Source organism: Myripristis murdjan, chromosome 5, assembly GCF_902150065.1.
Source record: "Myripristis murdjan chromosome 5, fMyrMur1.1, whole genome shotgun sequence".
In the NCBI taxonomy this organism is placed as follows: domain Eukaryota; kingdom Metazoa; phylum Chordata; class Actinopteri; order Holocentriformes; family Holocentridae; genus Myripristis; species Myripristis murdjan.
The window spans coordinates 36,777,187-36,803,583 of NC_043984.1; the positions used below are offsets into that span (position 1 = coordinate 36,777,187).

General features: G+C 44.7%; 2 protein-coding genes across 2 annotated transcripts in view; one reads left to right on the forward strand and one right to left on the reverse strand.

Moving 5' to 3' along the window:
• Nucleotides 1–26,397, forward strand: part of LOC115359332 (NACHT, LRR and PYD domains-containing protein 14-like) — a gene marked incomplete at its 3' end in the record, with an annotated part of 845,616 nt that overhangs the window by 114,677 nt on the left and 704,542 nt on the right. The gene's annotated exons all lie outside the window — the stretch shown is intronic.
• atxn7l2a (ataxin 7-like 2a) lies at nucleotides 3,659–26,331 on the reverse strand. Its single transcript, XM_030051761.1, has 10 exons — nucleotides 26,175–26,331; nucleotides 23,406–23,474; nucleotides 20,705–21,044; nucleotides 19,799–20,049; nucleotides 17,197–17,279; nucleotides 12,690–12,901; nucleotides 11,644–11,824; nucleotides 9,758–9,879; nucleotides 6,920–7,892; nucleotides 3,659–3,983 (listed from the first exon to the last, which is right to left on the reverse strand). The coding sequence occupies exons 1-10, from the start codon at nucleotides 26,302–26,304 to the stop codon at nucleotides 3,966–3,968; spliced, it is 2,379 nt and encodes a 792-aa protein (XP_029907621.1). The 5' UTR covers nucleotides 26,305–26,331; the 3' UTR covers nucleotides 3,659–3,965.

Consider the following 26,397-nt stretch of genomic DNA (forward strand, 5'->3'; position numbering starts at 1 on the left):
CACATACATATCTGTATATATATATATATATATATATATATATACACTACTCACAAAAAGTTCAGGATATTTGGCTTTCGGGTGAAATTTATGGAAAATATAAAAAGTTCACGCTACATTGATATTATATCATGAAAGTAGGGCATTTAAGTAGAAGCATACACTGGTGATTTCCTCATCTCAAACAATTTCTTGAAACAAAAGCCAACAACAGTGGTGGATATACCACAACAAAAAATGTCAGTGTCAATAACTTGTCATGTGCCCTTGAGCATCAATTACAGCTTGACAACGACGTCTCATGCTGTTCACAAGTCGACTTATTGTCTGCTGAGGCATGGCATCCCACTCTTCTTGAAGGGCGGCCCTCAGGACATTGAGGTTCTGGGGTACAGAGCTCCGAGCTTCTACACGGCCACTCAGCTGATCCCATAGGTTTTCTATGGGATTCAGGTCTGAGAAAGTGCAGGCCACTCCATCTGAGGTACCCCAGTCTCCAGCAGCCGTTCCCTAATGATACGACCTCGATGAGCTGGAGCATTGTCGTCCATGAAGATGAAATTAGGCCTGTGTTGTTCATGCAGGGGCACAATGACTGGATTAATGATATTATTCAGGTAGTATGGGCTTGTCACTGTACCATTCAGGCAGTTCTGTACTGACCAGACACACCTGCCCACACAGTAACACCACCACCACCAAAGGCTCGTCTGGTGACAACAGTGGCTGATGCATAGCGCTCTCCTTGACGTCTCCAACATCGTTGGCGGCCATCATTTCTGCTCAACATGAATCAGCTTTCATCAGAGAACAGCACTGAGGCCCACTGGTCCCTCGTCCAGCGTAAATGCTCCCTGGCCCATGCAAGACGATGACACCTGTGCCTGGTGGTGTGGTCAGGTACCCTTGCAGGTCGTCTAGCACGCAGACCATGCTGATGTAAACGGTTTCGAATGTTCTGACGTGACACTTGGGTGCCTCTCACCTCCCTTAAACGTACCTGGAGTTGAGTGGCATTCATCATCTGGTTCCGCAGGGCACTGTTCACAATGAAGCGGTCATCAGTGTGGGATGGGGCCAAAGGACGTCCACTTCTATGCCTTTCTGTGACTCTTCCAGTCTCTCTGTATCTCTGTTGCAACCTGCTGATGACACTCTGTGACACTCTAAGCTCAGTGGCCACTTCCGTCTGAGAACATCCTGTTTGAAGCCTCGCAATGGCGAGGTGCTGCTGATCAATTGTTAGGTGTCGTCTTGGTCTCATGATGTCAAAATGTGAACAGCATAATGAGGAGGACTGTTTAAATACCAATTCTAATTGAACCAGGAAATGTATTGGTCGATTCATGGATCAAACACCTGATGTGAATTTTGCCGTTAAACTCCTTGTTAGAGAACAGCAACTTGTGCAAAAAGTACTGAAACATTGAACAGTTGGACATGTGCATTCAAAAGTTTACAGAAGGTCACATTAAGTGCACCTGTAAAGGTTATAATGCATTTTAGGTTCATCCTGAAATTTCACCCGAAAGCCGAATATCCCTAACTTTTTGTGAGTAGTGTATATATATATATATATATATAGAGAGAGAGAGAGAGAGAGAGAGAGAGAGAGAGAGAGAGAGAGAGAGAGAGAGAGAGAGAGAGAGAGAGAGATACACACACACACGTGTATTTTGATGTTTTGGTCATTTTTAGCTTATTTGCTCATTACACTTTTTCCCATGTTTCTGAGAGAGGTAAAGTGACACGCCGTGAGCTCAGCATGTTAAATCCTGCTGTGGTGTTTCAGGCCTTACAGGAGGACGAGGTGCAGCCCCAGGAGCCGTGCTCCTGCTCAGACAGGAGGAGGAGGAGGTCACCGACTGAACACCTGATCATCTGGGCTGCTCTGCTTTCACAGAGGAGGCCCAGCAGAGGAGGAGTCTGTTCTGATTCAGTTTAGTAAAAGAAATAAAGTCTGTTCATTGAGTTACCTGCATGTGTGCAGTTAGTGTCGAGTCCAGTTCCATGACAGATCAACAGCAAATTTAATAATTAAAGTGGTCGTTAAGGTCTAACACAGCAGGGTCCTGGGTTTGTGAGACACGGGTCAGCTAAAGCTAAAGTCATCGCTAACACCTGTGTTGACCTGCTGTGACAGAGGTGTGTTGGTGCTGGGGGCCCAGAGACAGAGACGTGTGTGTGCAGGGGCTGAAACACCAGGGAAGGCTCTCACTCCCATCAGCTCTGCTAAACCAGACCAGACAAATCCTCAATCCTGCTGTGACACCAACCCCCCCCTCCCCTGCAGGCCTGCAGGTAGTGATGGGAAAATGAAGCTTCCTGAAGCAATGAGGCTTTCCAGCCCATTGCTTTGCCCTAAGGTTCGCTACTCGAAGCTTCATTCAGTGCTCACTAGCCCCATCTGCTGCTAGAGTTAAACTATGACAGCCAAGTCATTTAAACAGATTTCAAATGTTATCACAATGACGAGTGCGATGAAGCAGTGACAGAAAATGAATGGATGGATGTTATCACAATATCGAATAGTGTTTAATCCCTGTACAATAATAATAAAGTCTATAGTGTTTTATATAACCCTGCTCTCCCTTTTTATTCCTAAACATTTTCTATACCTTCTTTCCCATTTTGTTTTGTGCTTTTCATGGCCATCAATGTTTATTATTTATTGAACACATTAGGTGTTGTGTGTTGGAAGTGCAGTGCTTAGGTGACACAGTATGTTAGGAGGGGGGCAGGGAGGGGAGAGGGTAATCATTATATATTGTATTATAATACAACCTGTGCTACGAGCACGCAAACCGAAATACCACCTACTACAACCCACAAAGCATCGCGGTTTTGTCGTGCTTTTATTTTGAAAAACGACACGCAAAATGAACCAGTCACGTTACCTGTGTAATGCGAGGCCTCGTTTGTAAGCGCTCTCTGGTCCAGAGCATCAAGGATGACTCAGCACTTTTCCCCACATCTCTGTAGACCAGAGCCACTCAGCGCTCACATGTGCATCTGTCTTTGTGATGAGGCTTTACGTCCTGCAGCCCTGATATAATATCTATTATCATATTCATATAATTATACAATATCCTCTCTATGTACTATATCCTAAAAGTATTATAATATCCCTCTCTGTGTTCTGCAATCGCTCGTGCTTCAGAGTTACAGGCGGGCCGTGAGGGGAAAAAGGAAGCTGAGATCTGAGATCCAAGTCTAATTGTGCGGTAAGCAGGGGAGACTTTCCCTAAGACTGTTTCCACACAAAGGAGATCCCTTCTCATATGTGTCCCATGTTTTCACTTCATTCTTTGTCTTAAAGAGTAGAAGGTCCAATTATTGTTCTGAATTGCTTTCATTTTGAAATTTCACACCAAGTTCCTGTTTTGTTTTGGGTTTGATTTTGGTGGCTGGCAGCTCACCTGTGAGGAACAGGCCAGGTGAACCAGGTTTGAACCAAATCAAAGCAGACCTCTGCAAGGTGAGCGATCCCAGACAGCTCTGGTGTTTGTTGCTGTTGAAATATTCATTTGAATTCAGTCTGAATCAGCAACAGCAGCACACAATATTAGGAATTTAATGACCTGCAATAAAATTAAAAAACGAAAAGTCACCGCATCCAAGTGTAAAGGACATTTTTAATCCATTTTTATAAACCAACATATTTCATTTAGCAGCATAACCGGATGGTCTTGAGGTATTTCTAAATCCATACACCGAAACTCGTTTCCCCACCCACCCGTTTGTTTCTCCCTCAGACATTCATCCTGACAAAACACTGACAGACACACACACACACAGGTCTGATTCCAAACAAACACAACCTGACACACACCCTCTCTCTCACACACTCACACACACACACACACACACTCACACTCACACAGAACACGTGTTGAGTCCTGTTGCCACAGTCTTAAGACTGAGCAGAGCTGGCTCCCTCATAGTGGCTTGTAAGGCAGGCACACTTAATGGTGCAGTTTTGGCTGCAGGAAAAGACAGGAGAAAATCAGGTTTCACTTTTGTCTTAGCAACAAGTGCGCAATCACTTAGAAACTGCAGGGAAAAAACAACAAAAAAACAAAAGGAAACTGAAACACTGTCAGCAAAGTGTGGAATCAAATGGCTGAGCTCCCAGATCTCCTGAGTGAATCCTCCACATTTTGCTCGGAGGCCTCCTGAAGAAATCAGCTTCTGGTCGGAAAATCCAAAAGCAGCAGCATGGCTCTCTGGTTGTTGAACTGGACAGCAGAGTGTGTGTGTGTGTGTGTGTGCATGTAGCAGCAGTACAGCTGCAGTGTCTTGTACGATACTAAGAAACATGGCTCTCTGTCTGCATGCATGGCTGTTGGTGGTGATTGTATTTAAGTAATCTGATTTCCATGTGATTCCAGACTTTTCCAGACATTCTGAAATAATTAAGCTACAATATGCAACTTTTTTCACATCGTAACTGCGGTAGATAATCTTACACTCCACATTACTGCAGTCCTGGAAAGGGCCAGGCCTACAAATTCAAAAGTGTGTCCATCTCTCTTTTGCATTATCGAAATCCTGCCAGACATCTGAGTGTGCACTATGGAGCAGGGCTGTAACGGTCCATCGACCAGGAGCGATACATCCGTTTAGTGATCAACAATACAATACTATTGATGCTAAGTGAAAATTTCAATCCATATTGTCATCTTAAAAATGCGCCTTTATTTTGAAATCCCCATGTTACGTCCATGTCGCCGTTTCTATCCAAGCACACGGCTACTGTGGAGTGAATTTCCACAAGGCGACAGCCATGCAGACTCCAGAGCCCTGGGTGATGATGAGGCTCTTAAAAAACAAAGTATAGGCTGCCACCTGGTGTAGAGCTACAGTCTATTGGTGCATGGCCACATGTTTAAGTGATAATTCAGGCTCTTACCTATATGATGAGCAATTTGTTGCTGCATATCGACACCTTCCTAAAATAATCGCCATTTTTTGTCAAAAATGTTTTTTGCCTAAATCATCTCCTCTTGATGCTGGCCACCTCTGGTAAAATCACCAGCATCCTCAGCTGAACAGATCATGCCATTCTACCCCTGAATCATGTCAAAACTGTGACTTAGGCAGTTTTATTTTGCCTAAGCCAAAAGAAAATGTGACTTAGGCAGTTTTACATTATTTAGGCAATTTTAGGCTATTTTAAGTGTTTCAAGATGGCGGCGGTATCAAGAAGAAAAAAATGTTCTCTGCCAGTGAAGTTATTTCAATGATCCAGGGCTCATCCTCAGTTGGTAAGTGATCAGGTTTAGTGTAACTTTGGCATATAACATATTACAATTGCCTAAGTCAACAAAGGCATGTTCAGAAATTTGCCTAAGTCATTTATTTCTGTTATGTGACATAATTGACTGACATTGTTTTTAGTATGTCAGTAGTCATCTTTTTTATAACCTTTTTGAGTGAAATTATCAATAAATATCATACAGTAAATTTCTGGTGAAGTTTTTTGTGTCTCCTGAAAAACCTGAAAAAATGACTTGGGCAATTATTTTAGGAAGGTGTTGATATGAGTGTTAAAGATGCTTCAAATTTGACCTGTCAGCTCCTTCTCTGTTTCAGGAGTGAGGACTTCACCCAGACCTTTCTTCTCCTAAATGAATGAAGTGGATGCAGACCAGCAAACAAGCAGCGACTGACAAACAACAAAGAAGCCTCACCAGTAGGGATAAATTCCGGGAATTTTCAAAGTTGGAAACTTTCCATGGGAATTAATGGGAATATATGGGAATTAACAGGAATTTACAGCAATAATCTGGAAATTTGCAAAATTGCATGTTAGCCTATTGCAGCAACTTAATGTAGTTGAAGAAAAACCATCTTGGAGCATAATCCTGGTTAAATAATAATCACTAAACCGAATTGCCCCTAGGGGATAAATAAAGTTGTCTGACTCTGATTCTGAAGCAACCAGATTTAATGCAAATTCAGTTGAGTTTCTTCCCTGCACTATGCGTTCCTCACACCCATGCACAGCCAAGCCACACGACTCGGCCTCCAGTTTAGCCCACGGACGACATCCAGTAAAGACGGTTTTGATGATATCATTGGGGTAAATATATTTGACCGATGGTATTAAAGTTTAACTGCAAAAAATTAGTCAAAATGTGTTTACACAGTAGCTATTTAAGAGGCTGTCTATCATGGTGCTAGCTAGCTCAACTGTGACGCTGGTTCTTCTGCTCGCCAGTTTTCATACAAATACAGTTATTATATAAGAATGTAGGTTATAGTTTGATTTAGCTGCTGACTGAGGCGTGTTCATCTGTTCATTGAGCCTATTTCTATTCATTTACCCACCATCAATCTTGAAGGACTGAGAAAAAAAAATCTACTCAAAATAAGTCAAAGTCAAAAATGTCATTAGTTTGCACGCATGTCTGCTTATGACAAAACAAAATTTCCAAAATTCCCCAGCTGGACTTCCCATGGAAAGTTTCCGGAATGTTTCCGGAGATTTACCAGAAATTTTCCGCACCTTTGCAACCCTACTCACCAGTCAGCTGGGAGAGAGCGTCTGTAACGAATCCCAAACAAATGTGCGTTTTGCATCCTTGAAAACACGTTGAGCTCTGAGCTGCTGGTCAGAATGCTGTCATATTCAGACCCACATCATTCATGTTGAGGAGAACAGGCCTGGTGAAGCGTCTCGATCACTGCACCCGATCAGCTGCTTCTTCAACACCTGTGAGCGATGCTACCTGAGCCTCAGTTTGACTGACAGGGAGCTTGACCAACTGAGGGGGAGGTGGGCGGGACTAACAAACCACTTCCTGTCTCAGAGAGATAAGTTGCATATTGTAGCTTCAATGACCAGCTCCCATCCCTATCCATCACCGAGCTGAAGCTGCAGCGCCCCCTGCTGTTCCCTGCCTTTCACACTCACCTTCTGTGTGCCCAGTTTCTTCTCCCCCCCCCCAGCCAGCGCCCCGCCTTTACTGTCCTTCCAGGGGTAGAAGTTGGAGCGAGGAGAGGAGGAAGAGGAGGAGGAGGAGGAAGAAGAGGTGGAGGAGGGCAGGCGGTGCGCTGAGGGCTTGGAGGGGGGCGAGTGCTCCCCGTTGTCGCCCCCCTTGCGTTTCTTCACCAGCCCCCTGTGCTCAAAGCCCCTCCCGCTGCCCCGCCCGTGCAGTCCTGAGTCGCCCCCGCCCCCCCGGCCGTGGGAGTTGGTGGAGGCAGAGGAGGGGTCGGGGGGGGACGAGTGGCCTGGAGGTGGTGGAGGGGGAGGAGGAGGAAGGTGTGTCCGTCTGTAGGTCCACACCGCCGTGGCAGCCGGCGAATGGGACTCCGAGGGGGAGGGCTGGGGGCGGGGCTTGCTCCCGGGGGAGAGCGTCCCGTTGGTCTGTCCGTGTGGGAGGGGTGAGGGGGCTGCCACCTTAGCGGAGGAGGAGGAGGTGGTAGAGGGTGGGCGGCCCCGGTCCTGGAGGATGATGCAGTTCCTGTCGGGGCCCGAGTGCTCCCCCTCCTGGCACGGCGCCTTGCGTTTGCGCAGGGCGGCGGCGGCGGCGGCTTCCTCCCGCAGCTTCAGCATCTGCTTGCTGGGACGTCCCACCGGGTTCTTGGGCCGCCCGGGGCCAACCTGACGGCCCGCCGCCACTTTCGCTGCAGACACCAGATGACCGCCGCTGGCTCCACCCCCGCCGCCGCCGCCGCTCCCCGAGTTCTCCACTTGACCAGCAGCCTGGGGTCTCCCTGGCCCGCGACTGGAGGAGGAGGAGGAGGAGGAGGAAGCTTTGAGGGAGGAGCTGATGTGACTTCCAGTGCGGACCTTAGAATGTGGTGAAGAGGAAGAGGAGGGGGAGGAGCTGATGGTCTTGGCTGCGGGACTCTGAGACTGAAGGTCTGTGGCTTGAGGTATTTTCCTGGATTGAAAGAAAAATAAACAAACAAACAATATCTGGGTCAGAAAAACTGTTTCTGTTCAGTAAATCACAGCAACACAGACCTGAATATTAAGCCCTTGCCATTCCGGCCCTTTCTTTAGACCCATTTCAGCGAGGGGGGCAGGGGGTCTTCAGGGGGAAATAGAAGGTCAACAGTAGAGGCCAAACAGAAGAGGTGAACATCATCTGAAAGCTGGGAACCTGAAGATTAAGATTGGTTGATACCATTTGTTACACACATTTGGTGCAAAATATAACCATTTTTGACTATTTCAGAATGAATAAAAAATGGTCAAAAATACCACATTAGAGCAATATGACCTTGAGGAACACCACAGAAAAATCCATGCAACTGGATAGCCAGCACTCTGTTGTGGAAACTGTCAGAGTGTGTATGTGTGTGAGTGTGTGTGTGCACGTTTCACTGTGCGTCTGCTTTCATATGATACCAGTGTCTTCACTCGAGCTTTAAAACGGTGCCTCTGAAACACGGTAAGTTGGCCAGCTAAGGGGTTAAACTTTGATACTCAGAAAAGAGTCGGAGCAAAATGAGACTCTCTGGGCCGACTGCTTTGTTTTTTTGTTTTGTTTTTTTCAGGTTAGAGGAGAACCAGTGTAGCACCGATCCATTCTGCAGCACAACATATGTAATCGATAGCCATGACATAACCAGCGGCCTGAGGGCTGAGCAAGCTGCTAATCCTCACAGTCTGCTCTTACTCTGGCCAGTCGACAGCCCAGTAATCGTCAGCAGCAGATTTTCATTCTAGGGAAAAATCGCTTTTCATTCTGCAGCCAACTTGACCGACTCTTCCCCAATCCTATTCTGGGAAACAGAGAACGCCGCCATCTGCATCATCTGCTGGTGACTAAGCAGTGAGCTTCGCCGTGGCCTCTCTGCAAGCGCTCCCAGTCCGAGGAGAACATGACGTAGAACCCCGGCCTGGGCGTTGGTGGAGGGCGGGCGGGTTTGACCTCCCACCTCCATCGGCTGATAAATGTTCTATAAACTGTAAGTCATCGGTAGCTGGTGTGCAGTTAAAACAGGATATGTAAACTAATGGTGAAAAGCTGATTTCCATAACAGCCGGACACGTTAGGGAAGTGGCCACACTGATCTGTTGTGTCTGTGTACGTTCATTCCAATTTGTTTTCAATGAGGTGTCATCCAGTCCCTTCGAGCACCACCTTCACGATCCAACACAAACCAGCGAGATCTCCCGTAACTCCGCCTGTTCTGACAGATCGGTGTAGCCGCATTTCTCCTACTAACCACGCTCACCAAGTCAAATCTGCACAGTCAGCCACTGAGGTATTAGTCCAGAAACACTGGTAAATGCAAAAAAAAAAGAAACACCTTAAAAAGAAGATTAACTGGACACTACTCAGTTAGAGAAAACAAGTACTTAGTCACTATATTACTTGTTATTCACATCCAAAAAGACTGGCCAACTGCTGTATCAATTGCTCCATCGAAACTGAAATGAAAATAAAAATAAAATAAATTTCAGCTGCTAAATGCTGTATGTCAGTATGTCAGTAATTGCCTAAAACTTTCAATGATTTTTCTTAATTTCCTGTTTTTTCAAAGGCCTGAATAATGAGATTTTAAAAAATCCATGACAGTCGGAAGCCAGGGTAAGAGATCAGTTATCAGTCAGTCGATCAGAATCGGCCCTGGAAACCTGATCAGTGCGTGTTCCTCACCTGTCAGGGTATCTTTCACGTCTTTACCCCAATCCAGTATTAGTTGATAATCTGCTTGAAAATGTCATTTTTAACTCCCTGTTTGCTGTGAGATGAACTCAGCTGTGATGTGGTGGGTGTGAGCTGCGGTGTCTTACTTCCAGAGGTGGGCGCTGATGTGCTGCTCCAGCATGCTGCTGAGCGCCGACCTCAGGTGGTGAAGCCTCCTGTCGAACGTGTAGACGCCGTGACCGACCGCGCGGCTGCCGAACGAACACATCTACACAGGAAGAAAAAAAAAAAAAAAAAGGCTTGCAAGACGCCTTTTACAACAAAGAGTTGCCTCTCAAGTGTTCTGCTCCATATCATGTTGGGAAAACCTCCAACCGGTCTTAATCAAGACGAAAATGATCTATTTAGAATCTTGAGATATAACAAAATGGAAAATTATGATTAGAGAAGTTGAACTTATAGAAAAAATAACTCACAAAATAAGGAATATGGAAAAGGTGGATTTTAGATGACTGTAAATTATAACCACATTATCAAAAGGAATCAGAAGGTCAATATTATTTTTTTTTCATTTTCAAAGAGATTACTAGGCCATTGGTACTCCCTGCAAGTGGTATGTATTGTATACTGTGTATGGGTAGACCTACTGTGTGTATTTCGATGGGTATGTATACATGTATGCATGCGTATATATGAATTGAAGGCACAAAATATCAGCAGTATCCAATTAATTCGCCACATCTTTCTTTTGTGGCTTTTTTTTATTTTGGTATTGGATTTTGAGCAATTTTGTGTCTTTCTGTTTTGTGTTGTTTTTTTCCTGTTCTTTATTTTAAAAACATGTTTTGACATGAAATGTAAGTGTGGAAGCAGTTAAGCTGCAGATTTGTGAATAATCATTGAAAAATAAAGTATATATAAAAAGGTTTTCTGCTCCAGCAGCGGCAGCGGTGTCACTTCCACATCCGCCTCAGTGTCACAGAGAAATCACACTCCACTTTGACGAACTGTGATGTTACTACAGCTTAGGGGATTTATGTAAGCTGACAGGAGCGGCAAGAAAAAAAAAAAAAAACACCACCAGCTTCCAGAAAGTTACAGTAACAGATATGAAAATGGATTTTTGTTTAAATCATCTGTTAGGATTCAGTGTTAAATATGTGTACTATGAATGTTAAAATTTTCCAACAGTATATTAGAGCCACTGTAGAGAGAAAAAAATGCAAGATGGGGTGAGGTAAATTCTGAAGAAAAAACATTTTTCAAATTTACAATTTCCAAAATGAAAGTGGTACATTTTTTAAGAAAAAAAAAAAAAAAAAAACAGTGAAAGCTAGTTTTTCCCTCTCCTGTGGGATCCAGTCTGAAGGAAATCCTGCTGGTTTGAGTCCAGAACCCCAACCTCCTCCTCAGCATCTGGACTCTGAAGAGACGTTGCTGTGACTTGGGCCGATTCAGAAGAAAACAATCTGCTGATTCTGGGCTCAGATCAGCAGGATCTCCTTGTTCCTGAATCCCATGTCAGAGCAGAATCTGCTGAGGGGATCAGCTGCAGGCCTGAGACACGGCCAGCAGCAGCGTCCGCAGTGTGAGGCTGATCGAGCTTCACAAAGTCAAGTCACATGTGGGTCCTTGAGCAAAAAAATCTGAGATTTAAGTTGTAAATTTGTGAGAAAAAAACTCAAATACTGAGATTAGAAAGTCACAAATTGGCAAGAAAAATTTCAGAAATTCTCTGAGATTAAACTCATAAATTTGAGAGAAAAATCTGAGAAAACTGTTTCTTTGCTTTTGTTTGGCAGTGAAGATGTATTTCTTATTTCATTACTAATTATAAAAAGGGGAAAATAGCATATTTTATTTGCTTTATACTTTGTGGAAGCTGTGAGTGAAACTGGCTGAGTAGCGGTATGGGCCCCGGTCCAGAACATTTCTGAGTGCTACCCAGATGCCCTGCACCTCCTGACGTAAAGAGCGCTGCATGGCTGCTTCGCTCAGATTGATTCTGCTGCTGAGCCCCCTGCTGTCTTACCGCCAGAGGTCTGGGATGCGACACAGAAGACGGGAATTCGACGGTGTCCTCCAGTCCTTCTCCCTCGCTCTCGTCGCTGGAGATTCGCCCGTGGACGAGTGGCGAGGCGGCGCGGGGGCCTCCCTCGTCCAGCCGCTGTTTCTCCTCCTCCGGGGCGCTTTCCGATGGCGCTCTGGGCCGACTGCAAAACAAACAAATTCAATCAATCATCGATCCTGAAACCAACAAGGAGACTGGGCCATTGTTTTTTTTTTTTTTTAAAAGGTAAACACTTACATAATCTCTGCCAGTATTTAATTAAAATTAAAATTAAGCATTTAATGTCCAGCTGCAGAATTTTATTTTACTTTTTATGTTAAGATAAGACAATTACTCCTGTTCAACCTGATCCAAATGAATCAATTCAAGTTAAGGGCTTCTTACAAACAACCATAATGTTGAATTCTGAAATACGTAATCAATCAACCTGCATCATATCTGTGGACACTGACTGGACGAGTTCTGATTTTTCATAAAAGGCCAATAATTGGTTCCCTATCAGTCAAACTCTAATGCTGACACTAGAAAAGGTCATTTATGGTCACTTATGACCAGAACGAAAAATGAACACTTCAGTGATTACAAAAATATTTCATCAGTACTCGTCTATTAGATATTAGACATGCAAAATTATGATTTGGAAAAAGTCCTCCATTCATTAAACCTTTTTCTAAGCTTCATTACAGCAATTCTGATTTGTCTCACCTGCAGTTTGTACAAAAAGCAGCTGCTGGGCTTTTCAACTGAGAAAAAACTCGTCACCATCAGAGAGACCACATCACTGCAACTTCATCCTCATGACAGCGACTTAAAGTGAAGTTCAGATCTGGTTTTAAAGTCTCATGAGACTCTCTCAAAGCAATGTGGGAATACAAATCCTGACACGTTGTGAGAGAAACTGCAACCAACAAACTACAGCAGGAGGTATTTGGCCAAAGATGGTGTGATATCTGATTTTGTCGCCCAGCCCCGTCAGGTAGTGTGTGAACTCGGCATGAAGGACCAACCTGAAGGCCGGGAGGCTGGCCAGCGGTCTCCTGCAGTGCGGGGCCCCCGCCGGCTCCCTGGGGGCCTCTGGGCTCGGGGATCGTCCGGCAGAGGGGCCTCCCTCCAGGGATTGGGCCCCCTTCTCCCGGACCTTGGTCTTCAGCTCCGCCACCAGCTGGTCAAAGTTCTTACTGCGGCCGACCACCTTCCTCCGCTGGTGGATGGAGTGGATCTGAGGGGGTAAAACACACCACAGCCTTAACCTGCTGCACCTGAAGGCAACACGGCTAAAACCTCTGCAGGTTACAGAAGAGAGCTGTGGACGTCATACGCTGTAATGTCTATGAGTTAATGACAGCTTGTTACTGGTGTTTTACAGTAAGCACAGTTATTCTTTTTTATGTTAATGTAAACTTCTGGCACAATATCAGCTGACTGTTAAACTTCCGTCTGATATACTGCAGCGACGTGTCCGACAGTGTGTCTGCTGTGTGTGTGTGTGTGTGTGTCTGCTGTGTGTGTGTCAGCAGCAGCATGTGCAGTCACAGGTGCGGTGAGTTATTGTGGGCGCTGTAGTTCAGCAGCAGCCTCTCTGCACTTAGCAGGATTAAATCTTCATTGTTTGAAAACTCACGCTGTTTATGAGCTGCCAGCTTCATACATTTAACAGGCTGCGTCACAATGACTCCAAAAAAAAATTCTTTCTTAGCAGACTGTTAATGTAATTGGCTGAGCCACCCAAATATTAAACACAGTGATAAGCCAGAAGAGTCCTTGGTTTCCAGAGATTTTAACTGCCTCCAGATCCAAAACAGCACCGACATCAGGCATGCAGCTCAGCTCTGCGTGTCAAGTTATTACAGTCATAAATCTGTAATTAACATTGTGTTTTGGTTATTTTTTAAAATTTATTTAGAGTGTATGAGGGTTAGAACAGTATGATCGAAGTATATGAAGCCATTCCCATGTTCAATTATGAGTTGTTACACAGATTTGGTGCAATTTTAACCATTTTTGAGCACTCGAGAATTAATAAAAATGGTCAGACATCCCTAAAAAAAAAACCACATTAGGACACAAAGACCATGAGGAACACCACAGGAAAACCCAAGCTGGGATTGAGTGTCAATCTCTGTAAGAACTGCAGTTTTCGGCACTGGACGGTGTTGTGGAGATTGCTGTGGCACGTTCTTTTATGAAGTAGAAACTGTGTGCATCATTTATTTAAGAAGAACTGGGGCTATTTTCAGGACTCAAATCATGATGTATGATGACAAAATAAATAGTTCATCATGGATGTGCTTCCTTGAGCAGGTGGAAGTGAAGACGACACACACACACACACACACACACACACACACTCAGCAGCTGAGTCGTGGTTCACCTCCACAGCCGCCATCTGAGAGAAGGAAAGCGCTTTCCTCTGATTCTCTCCCGTCTCTCCTGTCGTTTCCTGTTAATCAGGTCATCCTGTCCCTACACGACTGGATGTGGCCTTTCACACTCACTTCCTCCCTCACACACACCAGCGACCATATAAGGGCTCTTCCTGTGCCGGGAGCCATTTCACAAAGACTCAGAGGAGCAGCGCTGATCGCTGAGCACGAGCACATGACTGCAATTTCTATCATTCTGATCCTGGGCCAGCTTTTAATTCCACCACTTCTTCCACTTTTTCAGTCACCGATGATTCACTTTTTCCAATTTAGGACCTTAATCCCTTTCCCATGCAGGTTTGTTGATTAGCCACACTTCCTTACCTTGAAGAAAGTAGGCCCTATTTAAAGCCATTCTGATAAAACACCACTATATGCACACTATGAGCCGAGTCTCTGGTGATTTGCTTATGAGAAATCAAATCTCAGGTTGCATTCTACAGTTTAACAAACTGTCACTCTGATGCAGTGATAAAATGACAGCGCAAACTGTCTCAAAGGGTTTTAGTTTACACATGCGCTTTACATCATCCACCAGTGTGTAAGTGCAAAATGAGGGATAATTTAATTTGCACTATAATTTACATGCTTGTGAAAGGCGTCTGAACGCAGCCACCAGAAATCTGACGTCTGTCCAGGATCACACATCTGACCTTTAAACAGCTCATTTTAATACCTTATACATACAGTTTGGTCATAATTTTTATTTAGATTTTTTGTGCTCATTTTCCGTCTTATATTTGGTATTGGTACTGGTATTTCATATTTTCTCACTTTTGTTCTGCTAATTTTTTTAACTTCTTCGTTGTTTTAATAGTGTTCTGGCAATTTCATGCTAATTTGCTTTTTCCCTTTTTTGCTCAGGTTATAAAAGCGTTAATTCAGCAGACATCACTATAACACAAAAGTATGTGTGAGTGATTATTTTACATATGTTTTATGTATCTTTTTATGCTAGGGCAAAATCAGCACCAAGTGAGGGTCCGGGGCTTATTTAGAGTAAACCTGGGAGTGCAGAAGATGAAAAAGTTTGACATATCGTGACATATCTTGTCAGAAATCAGCGAAAAGCACGACGCCACCCTGAGGACCGAGCCTCAGAGTAAAAAGCGGCTTCCTGTAAACCACGGACGCCGACTCTCCGGCCCAGCAGTCGGCAGGCGTCCGCCCCCCAAAAAACGATGTCACAACCATCCACGATCCAGACACTTTGCAAGTACAAGAGACAGGAAACATGGAGGCAGGTTTGACTCATCGGCACATGAAAGCAGCCGCTCACCAAGTCCTTCTGTCGTCACACGGCTCCTGAGATCCTTTTGTGGAGAAATCTGCTCCACTTCATTCAACATGTCAGAGATTTATGCAGCCGGAGCCACAGCGGCTGTCAAAATAACTGGTGGGCACGGGAGATACTCCTTTTTTTTTTTTTTTTTTTTATCTGTCACTCACTAACAGCGCGGAGGAAATCTGCGTTTTCAGCAGATCTAATAAGTCAGACTCGTGGTTTGTGTCAGGATCAGGTCATTTCAACGCCTCCCATTCACTGTCTATGTAAACAGCCGTGCAATGGATTCTGGTAGTGTCTCCTCATTTGCATAAAGTTGAGGTTTAGGCTACTTTATGTAAATTAGGGGCATCTGCAAACCACAAGCAGCTGTTTTTATTTATTTATTTTTTTAAATTTAATCAATTGGCCGCCTGCTCCACAGGTCTTCACACCTGTCAGCATGTAAAAAAAAAAAAAAAAAGTGCCGTTTCAGCAGCAACTTTTTGTTCTTCAGCAGCCACAGCAGATATTATTTTACACCACTGTGCTCTTTATACCGTCCATATAATTAATTCATTTCATGGACCTAAACCATCGAGTGATATCTCAAACATCTCATGTAAACACGCTCTAAATATGTGCTCAGTTTCTTATCTGTATTTACTGTTGTCATATTTAGACTTAATGCACAGACTTTTGTATACACACATACACTTTTTTACAAAACTACTTTTTGTATTTCTTATCATTTCATTCCTCTTTTCATTTAACCCTCTGATTCTGTTAAACTCACATTACAAGGTGTCACAGCTAATAAATAAAAATAACATTAACAGCTAAATAAAATGTTGACTCAGACTTAAATAAAAGAACGCTAAATTAATGTTAATTAAAAGAATGATAAAAAAAAATGCATTGCACAAAAGTAATTAATCGATGCTAGCATAATAAATGTGCAACAGTTAAACAGCAGCACATCGTACTAACATTCTGCACCCAAAACGCATCAATACTTAACATTTCCACACATTTGAACGGGTGTGGCACCCGTTTAATGTAAATGGGTGTAGTGTGTTTCTGCTGGGATGCCGGATTCTGTGTGAATGAGCCCTGACAATAACGACTACATTAAATTTGGATGTGTTAAAAAAAACGCTGAGTCATGTTCAAGTCTACAGTTCCTCACCAAAAAACAAGTTTCTAACAAACCCACGCTCACAGGAAGGGCTGCCAGACTTCTGGTCCAAAAGAAACGAGCGGAAAGATGGTTACTGACGGCTAATTAATACTCGTCAATTTAATGCCAAAACGTCCAGCTCAGAGCAGCTTCTCAGGGAAAAACCAACATCAATTCAAGCTCAAATAAATGGCGGAACTGAGAGAAATCATTATCCTATGACAGATCCCTCACACCTGCTATGCAAGACTAGTTTGTCTTGAATTCTCAGAGCGGCGTGTGTGCTCAGTGTTGAAAAGGGAGCTTGAAATAGGAGCGAGCTGTTGCTGTTGTCTGCATAACTACAGACCACAACCTCACAACCTAATTTCCTCCTCTGTCTGTGTGGATGGGTATTAATTGGGTCAAATGCAGACGGAACGGGACCGGCTTCTGAAATGAAAGCCTCTGTCATCTTTTTTTTTTTTTTTTTTTTTTTTTTTACTGAATTACAGAGAAGCAGCCGGAGAAAGCAAGACGCAAAGGTGTAGCCGGAAATGAAGACCAAGAGGGAGGCGAGAGAGGGAGTGAAGGAGGATGAAAAATACTAAAAAAAAAAAAAAAAAAAAGTGAAGCAGCAGGAGGACAGGGTGTGTTTGGGGTCTTACATTGCAGGTCAGGAGGCGAGTGCAGACTTTCTTCCTGTCAGGGTCGAGGACGCCGCAGTGTTTGTCAAGGTCACACTCTCTCCCTGAGGAAAGACACACACAAACACACACAGAGCATCTCAGCCACGGCAAACAACACATTGAACCAAGCCTTAAAAACAAGATTTCACCACTTTTATAAACCAAACTCATGCAAAATGTATCTGCTCTGTTGGTACAGCTTCAATTCACTAAAGTCAAAAGGGCTCTCGATGAAGGTTCGTTATCGCCCCCCACGCGTGTTCTGCAAGCTCCAACACGTACCCGTACGCAGCTGTTTTTTAATACAAAGAAAGCTATCAAAAGGAGAAAAAGTCATGTTTGGTCAAATACTGATGTTCGTTCTTGTGTTTTGTGGTGGAAAAAAGAAAAATCAGTTCACTGAAGTGTCATGATTTTTTTTTTAATTACTGAATCCATTTCAAGTATAGATTATGGTATCATATGAAACGAGACAACCTAAGGAATCTGTTAGGACCAAGCATGTCATGCCAGGTCACCAGCCAGGAGACTAAATATCGTTCCAAAGTTGAGATAATTTTTGGCAAGGGAAAAACTGTCATTTCCAGCGGGGTCCCTTGACCTCTGACCCCCAGCTGTGTGAATGAAAATGGGTTCTCTGGGCAGCCACGGCTCTCCCCTTTGCAGACACGCCCACCTTCTGCTAATCCCATGCAGTTTGGGCCCCAAAGCCTGCAGTCCACATGTGTTCTTGTGGCCTGTTGTAAAATAGTGTGTGTGTGCAGACTGGGGCCTAAACAGTCTTGGAGCTGCATCAGTTGGCTTTGACTGGAAAGCTGAGACTCTTGTGGATTCAATGAGCCACATTTGATTCCTGTGTGATGATGTTGGCCCCCATAGCAGCCATTTCACTGCAGGCAGAGACTTTTGTCAAACTGGACGTCACAGGAACCGGCAGACCTCCTTGAACAAACCACGATCCGCTGCAGAGTTTGTTTAAAGGCTGCTGCAACTGAAGGCAGCAGCACGACCAGTTTATTTCAACATCTCAACCAGAGGCAAGCAGCAGAGTGGGAGAAATGTTGTTCACTACGAGATGCACAAGACCGCAGCAGCCCACAAACACCCACGAAAAAGCAGCCAACATTAGTGGAATCAATTTCCCATCATATCCCATAAGACAAGAAAGGGCCCAGTGGAAAGCTACTGAGAATGCAGCCGCACTTCATATCAGTAAAGATATGAAGCCTGTGCATGCAGAGGAAAAGCCGGGGTTTAAGCCAGGTTTGTGCTAACAAGACACATGTATTTTAGTGCCTCATCTATACAGAGCATGTCATGTTATATTTATGTTTACAAAAGTATTTTGTCAGACATTTTTTTCAAGAGAAGGCACTTTTATTTATTTATTTGTTGAAGTGAATCTTACGGTGCACGATGCCATGTCAGAGAGGTGAACACTTTCTTGAGGAATATTTAGAAGAAAACAACTTATCTAAAAGGAAAATGAAATCCTTGGATTTGGGACATTGTTTGCAGCTAGAAAGCCAGCTGAACGTTACATTTCACTGTACTTCACCATGGCAGGGCCTGACACTTTGTTTACAAAGATATTTCGAGGCTGGCTGCACTTTGACCCCAGAAGCGAAGTTCAGTTCAGCTTATTTATCCCAAAAGAGAAAAATGTTTTACTTCTGTTAATATTGTTGTTAAAATGAATGTAAAAATTGTTTTGAATATATATTATTAGATCTTGTTTTGAGGCCATATCACCCAGCCCTGATTACACCCCATGTTTCTCTTCACCCTCTATGTGAAACCCCCCCTCGTTAGACAAATCTCAGTAAAATGCGACTGTTTCTCTCTGGATGTCTTCCTTCCTGGTTTGTTCAGTGTTTTTCATTCTGCTTTAGTTTTCTCTGCAGTTGGGCTGAAAACCATCTAACGCAGTGAAGCTGTGAAACAGGTTTTTGGCTGCAGCACTGCCTCTCTTGGAAGTGGCAACAAGACAACAAAAAAAAATTTAAAAAGAAAGAGAAAGAGAAAGAAATCACCTCATCAGGACAACCTGAAGTTTTGCTTCTATCATCTATCAGTTTCTTTTGGGTGATATGTTTTATCTTAAGATTTTTTTCTTTACCATCCTTGTGTTTTTACCCAATGTTGGTCTGTTTTTAACCTATTATATTCCTATCATATGAATAAGAAAATCTGCAGCTCAGCCTTTTTTAACTGTGCACCAAAATGATGGAATTCTCTCCCCGAGGCTAGAAGACATGCAACGATCTCTGTGAACATTTTTGAACCACAACTGAAAAAACTTATTTGTTCAGCATAGCTTTTAACTCACTGTCACACTTCCCAATATTTTATATCAAAACCCCATTACTTTTACTTCCTGGAAAACAGTGTTTTTTTTGTGTAAGTACAAATTCTAAACAATATGATCAGAAATCTCACCGCTACCATCAGATAAACTTTTTTTGGAGTGATCCCTCTCTGCATCACATCCTGCCCCAATATCCAGTTTCAAGAGGAAATACGTCAAATTAATCAAATGCTGCTGATTCTGACTTGAAATCTCTGTATGGTCCATACTCACTGGAGGCCACTTTGTTGTAGGGTCTGGGGATGCGGTGGCCTGGGACCCCGGTGCTCAGAGGCGAGTCCTTCCTCTGGGTGGGGGGTCTGTCGCTGGGGGAGGGCCGGCCGGGCGGCGTGCCTCCGTGGGGCCAGGGGGGGTCTCTGAGGGAGGGAGGCGGGGAGCTCATCGGAGGCTCCAGGGGCGGCGGCGGCTTGAAGACAGACGACTCCGAGTGGCCGCTGTGGGACGACTTCTCCAGCGGGGAGTGTCTGCAAGCCGGGGAGGGGAGGCGGATCAGAAGCAAAAGATTAATGATTAATAATGTATCACACTATCCATCTTTAAGGTTTTTTTGTGCAAACAGGTGCTGTAGGCTTGGCAGCATGGTTGATTTTGTGGACAGTGTGGCTAGGAAGAACTAAGTTTATCTTTTTTATTTTTAGTCTGTTTTGTGATGTTGGATTTTGTCATCAACATCGAGGTGGTGATCGCACTGCTGAAGACAACATTTAAGCAGAGAAAGGCACCGCTGCTTTTGGAGCCAGCTCAGTTTCCTCCATACACCCTGCACTGGCTCAGATTACAGGAGTTTTGGGCTGACTAAACCCTGATTCATCCCTCCTGACAAGCAGGGGAGAAATCTGGTCTGGTTCCTGGGTCGGTCCCGATGTTCAGTCCAGATTATCTGGTATTGTGAGGAGTTTACTGATCCAGATTATCTGGTTGTACATAATGCACATATTCTTCACAAATCTGTAAGGCACATATTCTTTGCCTCTTTTTCTATTTCTAATAATTTAATTCTACTCTTAAGAATTTGAGCAACTGCAACTGACCCAATTTCCCCTTGGGGATCAGTAAAGTATTTCTGATTTTCCAGCTTATTAACCCTTTTCCAAATCCCACATACACTCCCTCTCTTACCGTACTCCGTCCTTAGAGCTCTTGGAGTGTCTGTACTGAGGTGGGGTGGAGGGGGAGGGCGGGGCGGACCTCGGTGGCCCCACCCCTTGCCCCCGTCCCTCCCAGGAGGAGGCGGAGGCGGCGCTGGTCCCGTGGGAGGGCGAGTGGCCGTGGCGAGGCCTTTGCTGGGGCTGGGGGGCCGGCGTGGGCGAGCGCAGCCGGGCGTACAGCTTGGCCAGGGGCCCGTGGCGCCGCTCGCAGTGCTTCTCGAAGGCCTGCGGCTTGACCACCTGGCCGCAGTGGCTGCACACCACCAGGTAGAAGTCGTCGTGACCCGGGTAGTGGCCGAAGATGGACATGTCTGGCAGGAGAGGAGACATACACATCAGGCCAGGAGGACACACGGCAGCAGCAGCAGTGTCCGGGGCAGATGCCCACGTCAAAATGCGCTCAGCTGACCAGAACATACAGAAGATGGTGAGGCGTCTCTATTGAGAGTCCTTCCTCAAATTGCCAAAATAATTACAGTCTCCTGGCTAAAGCTGCAGGCCCACAGTAACACAGCAATGGGAGAAACTTGAGGATGTTTCCTACATGATTGATAGATGTACTTTATTGATCCCAAATTGGGAAATTCTTGTTTTCCAGCAGCAGCTTGTCTACACATTACACAGGAACAATAGTAGACTAAAAGTGTACCTCTAAACACTAGAATAGAGAAATACATATCTTTAGAAATGTTTTAAAACAAAAGCAACGGAATAAAGTCGATCAATACAAAAAAAACTTTGCATTCCCTATGAGAGTATAATTAAGTAGAATATACTAAAATATATCTATACAATATCTATATACCTTTCACCTTTGAATAGACTACATTTATAATGAAATATATCTGCATGGATATTCCTGACTAAATGGTCCCCAGTTATTTCTTATTTTTTCCAACTGCTGTGAAATAAGAGATAGTAAATTAATTCCCATGCTTTCCTTTTGTCCTCTTAATTGTGAGCAGTGGAAGTTGTTTTTTCTGTTTGTTTTCTGCGTGTTTGTGGATGAATGTCTCTGCTCATTCCTGTTATCTTCAAGAATGAGAACTATGGACGTCAAGAGGAATCCAAGGACTGCCCTCTGAGACGTTTCTGCCTGTGTTGTGTCTCGAAATATGTGACTCTACTGTACAACTGGACTTGATAAAAGGAAATGAGGAGTTCAGTTCAACCCTTCTTTAAAATGATGAATACGGTTCGAAAATAGTGCTCAAATAAAACAAACAAAATGACTGCTAACTCATTTTGTGATCACAGTTTTAAAAACACCATGGCAGCACACAGCTACTAGTTGGTTTTTTTTTTGTTTTGTTTTGTTTGTGGGTGACGTGGCACTCTTTAGAGTTTGCAGTAAAATACGAACTCAGATGCATCACTGACGTACTTCGTGTGCAGCTGGTGTTAAAAGCTGATCGCCGGTAACCAAAACTCTCCAGAAAACTTTCATTACAGCCTCCAAAAGTACAAAATGTGTGAACAGAACACATCCAAGTCATAGCTTTTATCCATCAAGTCATTTTGGCTGCGATTCGTATATGATGTGAGTGCAGCATGAGTGTGGGAAGGTGTTCACACACACACACACACTCGTGCTATCAAGCTACTCCCATTGGTTTCACTGCTGCACACTGTAACACAGACACACACGCACAGGAGAAAAACACACCCACACACCCACACGGAGGGGAGCGTCTGTCGGACAGCTGCTGCTGCAGACAGCCAGGCCGGCTGCCAGAAGCCACCTCAGCCCCGCTCTGCCAACCAGAGCTCCCATCCACTCACCTCCACCAGATACACCGAGGCCCACGGCTCACTTGCAGCGCACACACACACACACACACACACACAAGCAGTAAGGTACTGGTTTACAGGGGTGGGGTGGGGAGGGAATCAATTCACTTATCTATTGTGATTCTTTTTTTTTTTTTGTACAATTTGTTTTATTACTGAATCCATTTAAAGTAGAGATACTAGTATTATGACACTAGACAACCTTAAGGGATCTGTTGGTACCAAGCATATGATGCTAGCTTATCGGCAAGAAGACCAAATATCGCTCTAAAAGTTCGACAGTTTTTCGAGGGAAAAACTGTCATTTCCAGTGGGGTCCCTTGACCTCTGACCTCCAGATGTGTGAATGAAAATGGGTTCTCTGGGCAGCCACAGCTCTCCCCTTTGCAGACACGCCCACCTCCTGCTAATCCCATGCAGTTTGGGCCCCAAAGCCTGCAGTCCACATGTGTTCTTGTGGCCTGTTGTAAAATGGTGTGTGTGTGCAGACTGGGGCCTAAACAGTCTTGGAGCTGCATCAGTTGGCTTTGACTGGAAAGCTGAGACTCTTGTGGATTCAATGAGCCACATTTGATTCCTGTGTGATGATGTTGGCCCCCATAGCAGCCATTTCACTGCAGGCAGAGACTTTTGTCCAACTGGACGTCGCTGGAGAAAATGACCTCTAGTGACCTCTAGGAGAATCACAGCCTCATCAAACTTTACACACACAAACTAGAGGAGGATTCAAAAAATTAAAATCACAATTAATCATAATATCGAATCACAATAAATATAGAATAGGGGGATAAGCATATCGTCCCCGCCCTACCGGTTTGTATGTTCTAGTTTTCAGAACACTCGAAAGTACAGACTCGACTGTCTCTCACAGACTTACTTACCCTCTTTGCTGAGCGACATGGCCTCGGCAGCCTTCTTGCCATTCTTGCTGCAGTCTTCCACATCGGGCCCTGTAAAAATGCAATAATGTGGAGGGTCAGATAGCCTCAGTTTACAGACTGCATAACTGTGCACTATTTAACCGTTAATTTAACCATTTAACTGCAGGACTTGACAATTCAACAGTGCAACATCCCTGTGTATATATGGTGTAGATAGGTTTAGTTTTTTAGAAATGCTCAATTTCTTATATTTATTGTTGTAATACTGTGTCGGACTAATGCACACATTTATACGTAATGCACATACTCTTCTCTACAACTATGAGTAATGCACAAGTGGGATTGATGCACATATTCATACATAATGCACACCCTATTTCTTGTAACTGAATTCTTCTCTTGAGAATCTGAGCAACTGCAACTGACTGACCCAATTTCCCCTCAGGGATCAATAAAGTATTTCTGATTCAGATAACATTACACAGCACATACATGCTCAGTAAGAGGACCTGCACAGAGCTTGGAGGGTGGGGGGGTTGAAAAGTGAAAATGGGATCCATCATTAAAATCAGAGCCCAACCCCGCTCACACATTTGCCGTGAACAAACAGGCCCTTCCACTCCGTCATATGAAGGAGAGTGAACAGCTGATCAGTAGCTGCTGCATTAGAGGTTGACCCATCAGTCATTTTGGCCAATTTCTCGGCGCCAACAGGACGTTTTACAAACTGACGGTATCGGTGGAGCCTTGCTCTGATAGTGGCCGCTGCCTGCGCAGCCTCAACCAGTCACATCATGGTTCTGTGTGGAGGCTCCATACATGGAGTCAAGTTAATGTTACTGTGCACCTCAGATCACTTCTGCCTAAATGAAAGTTAACTTTATATAAGACTGTATCTTAGCTTTATTTGTAAGTTACAAGCATGATTAAGTGTTTAGTTATTGTGTGACATTACTAACTTTAAGTCCCCATGGAATGACCTCCTGTAAGACTTCCTGTAAAACAAAGCATATTAAACAGTGACATCATCCTGCACTAGTGGCCTTACATTAAAATTTAACCCAATAAAAACCTTCACAAATCTTTGAACATCCTCTCTCATCTACCTCATCCCTTCAAAATAAAAGCGTGTTTCTCTCCCAACATGAGAGCCTGTTGGTTTGCACATGTGAATGAGCCTTCCCTGCACCACGTCCCGCCCAAACTTCCTGTTTCAACAGGAAATACATCACATCAAGAAACTAAGCCCTTTTCATGGGGTCTTCAGTGGGTTAGACTGAAAATAGCTGCTGCTCTGCCGAAAGCACGCCACCTGTTTGGCTGGCTGTGAGTGCAACCATAGCACAACTAAAGATATGGGCTGATGGCAATATCTGATCATTTGAGGGCTTTGGCTGAAACTATCTCTATCTCTGTGTGTGTGTGTGTGATTATCTCCTGATCATGATACAAACGTGAGGCCAGACACACTGGTATTGGCTGGCTATTGGCTTAAAGCAACCAGTGCTGTTGTTGCTGGGCCGGGGAACAGTTTAGTACATTGGAGTTACAAGACAAGAGTAGCACTTCATTACCATGTCATTATCTAGATATGAACGTGCATGACATTAATATCTCAAAAGGCAACGGTATGGATGATTTTAATATCAGGATTCGGGTTTATCCTAAGACAGGGATTGGTCGGTTCAGATCAACAAAATACTCTGAAGTAACTGCATTTCCCACATCTAGTTGGTATATTTATGCTGTTTTTTTGAAGAACGCACAATTTCCACTGTTGCTACACTTGAAATTTCAAATAAGTGTGAAGCCCTAGTCATACCTTATTGCTATCAAGATATTTATAAAGATCGAAGTGTGAGATGTTATCCATATCGTGCAGCCCTGATTTTTTTTTTTTCGTTGAGCTCGTATCTAAAGCAACCAGTGCTGCTGCTGCTGGCTCAGGGAACAGATTAGTTTATTAGATTTTAGTTATAGACAAGAGTAGCACTTCTTGGAGGGATGCCAGACAATGATAGAGCGCACACACACACACACACACACACACACACTTCGAGCGGGGCAGGGCAGGTTAGTTACACTTTTTGGGGGGACAGAAGTCACATAAATGGGGTTTCTCCTCCTACATGGATGGGGTTCACATCTGTCGCTCGCAATCCAAGTGAATGTGCAAAACGAGGCGAGGGGAACACGGAGTAACGCTGGCTGCTATCAAAGGCTGGGCCAACATTTTACATGGTGGCAGCAGCATCGGACTCCTCCTCCTCCTCCTCCTCCTCCTCCTCCGCCGCCGGTGTCTGTATCCTCCCGCTGCTAGCACGGTTAGCATGCTAACGATGCTAGCGCTAGCCGCCTCCCGACGCTAGCTTGCTAGCAGCTAGCTCTCTGTGGCGAGAAGTTGCTGTCGCCCGGCCGTCCACACTAGCCTCCTTCCGCTCTGATGCCACCGCTGTCTGGGCGGCTTCACTGACACCGGGCGCCTCCCTGCCCACAGCGGCGGCTCGCTTCGCTGTCACACCCGCATGAACACACACTACACCGGTGAAACAGTCGTAATTATCACTTATTTCCCCCCCGCGGGAGACAGCGTATGCGCTAGGACCTGGGAGAGAGAGCCCCGTGTTAAACACCCAGCGCTAGGACCCGGCAGGGTCTTTGTTTGGGTAACATGGTTAGCGCCGCCGTCCGTTTCCACGAAAATTAACCCCGGCCGCTCGGTCAATCGGCCCGGCGGTGGACAATACCGGCGAGAAAGTGCTCCCTTACCGTCCGCCGCTGTCACGCCGGTCCGCTCGGCCCAGGCGCTCCAGCTCTGACCCACGAAATCATCGAGGCTAGGCACCCGCCGATCCACAGCAGCCATTACTTTTACTGCGCGTTCACGCACCGCCATCATCACTGCGCGGCAAGCGACTTACGTCATGTCTCGCGCTCCCGGTGAGTACAAGAAGTTCCTGCGTGCGCGCTCCCGGGACACCCACACGCGCAA

Bases quoted from the DNA above. Each gene is read 5' to 3' on its own strand.
- atxn7l2a (XM_030051761.1), bottom strand. From the start codon at position 26,304: ATGATGGCGGTGCGTGAACGCGCAGTAAAAGTAATGGCTGCTGTGGAT. The intron at 20,050-20,704 runs GTAAGAGAGGGA...CCCGGCTTGCAG, and splicing joins AGCTCTAAGGACGGAGTACG to ACACTCCCCGCTGGAGAAGT. The intron at 17,280-19,798 runs GTGAGTATGGAC...GTCTTTCCTCAG, and splicing joins CTACAACAAAGTGGCCTCCA to GGAGAGAGTGTGACCTTGAC.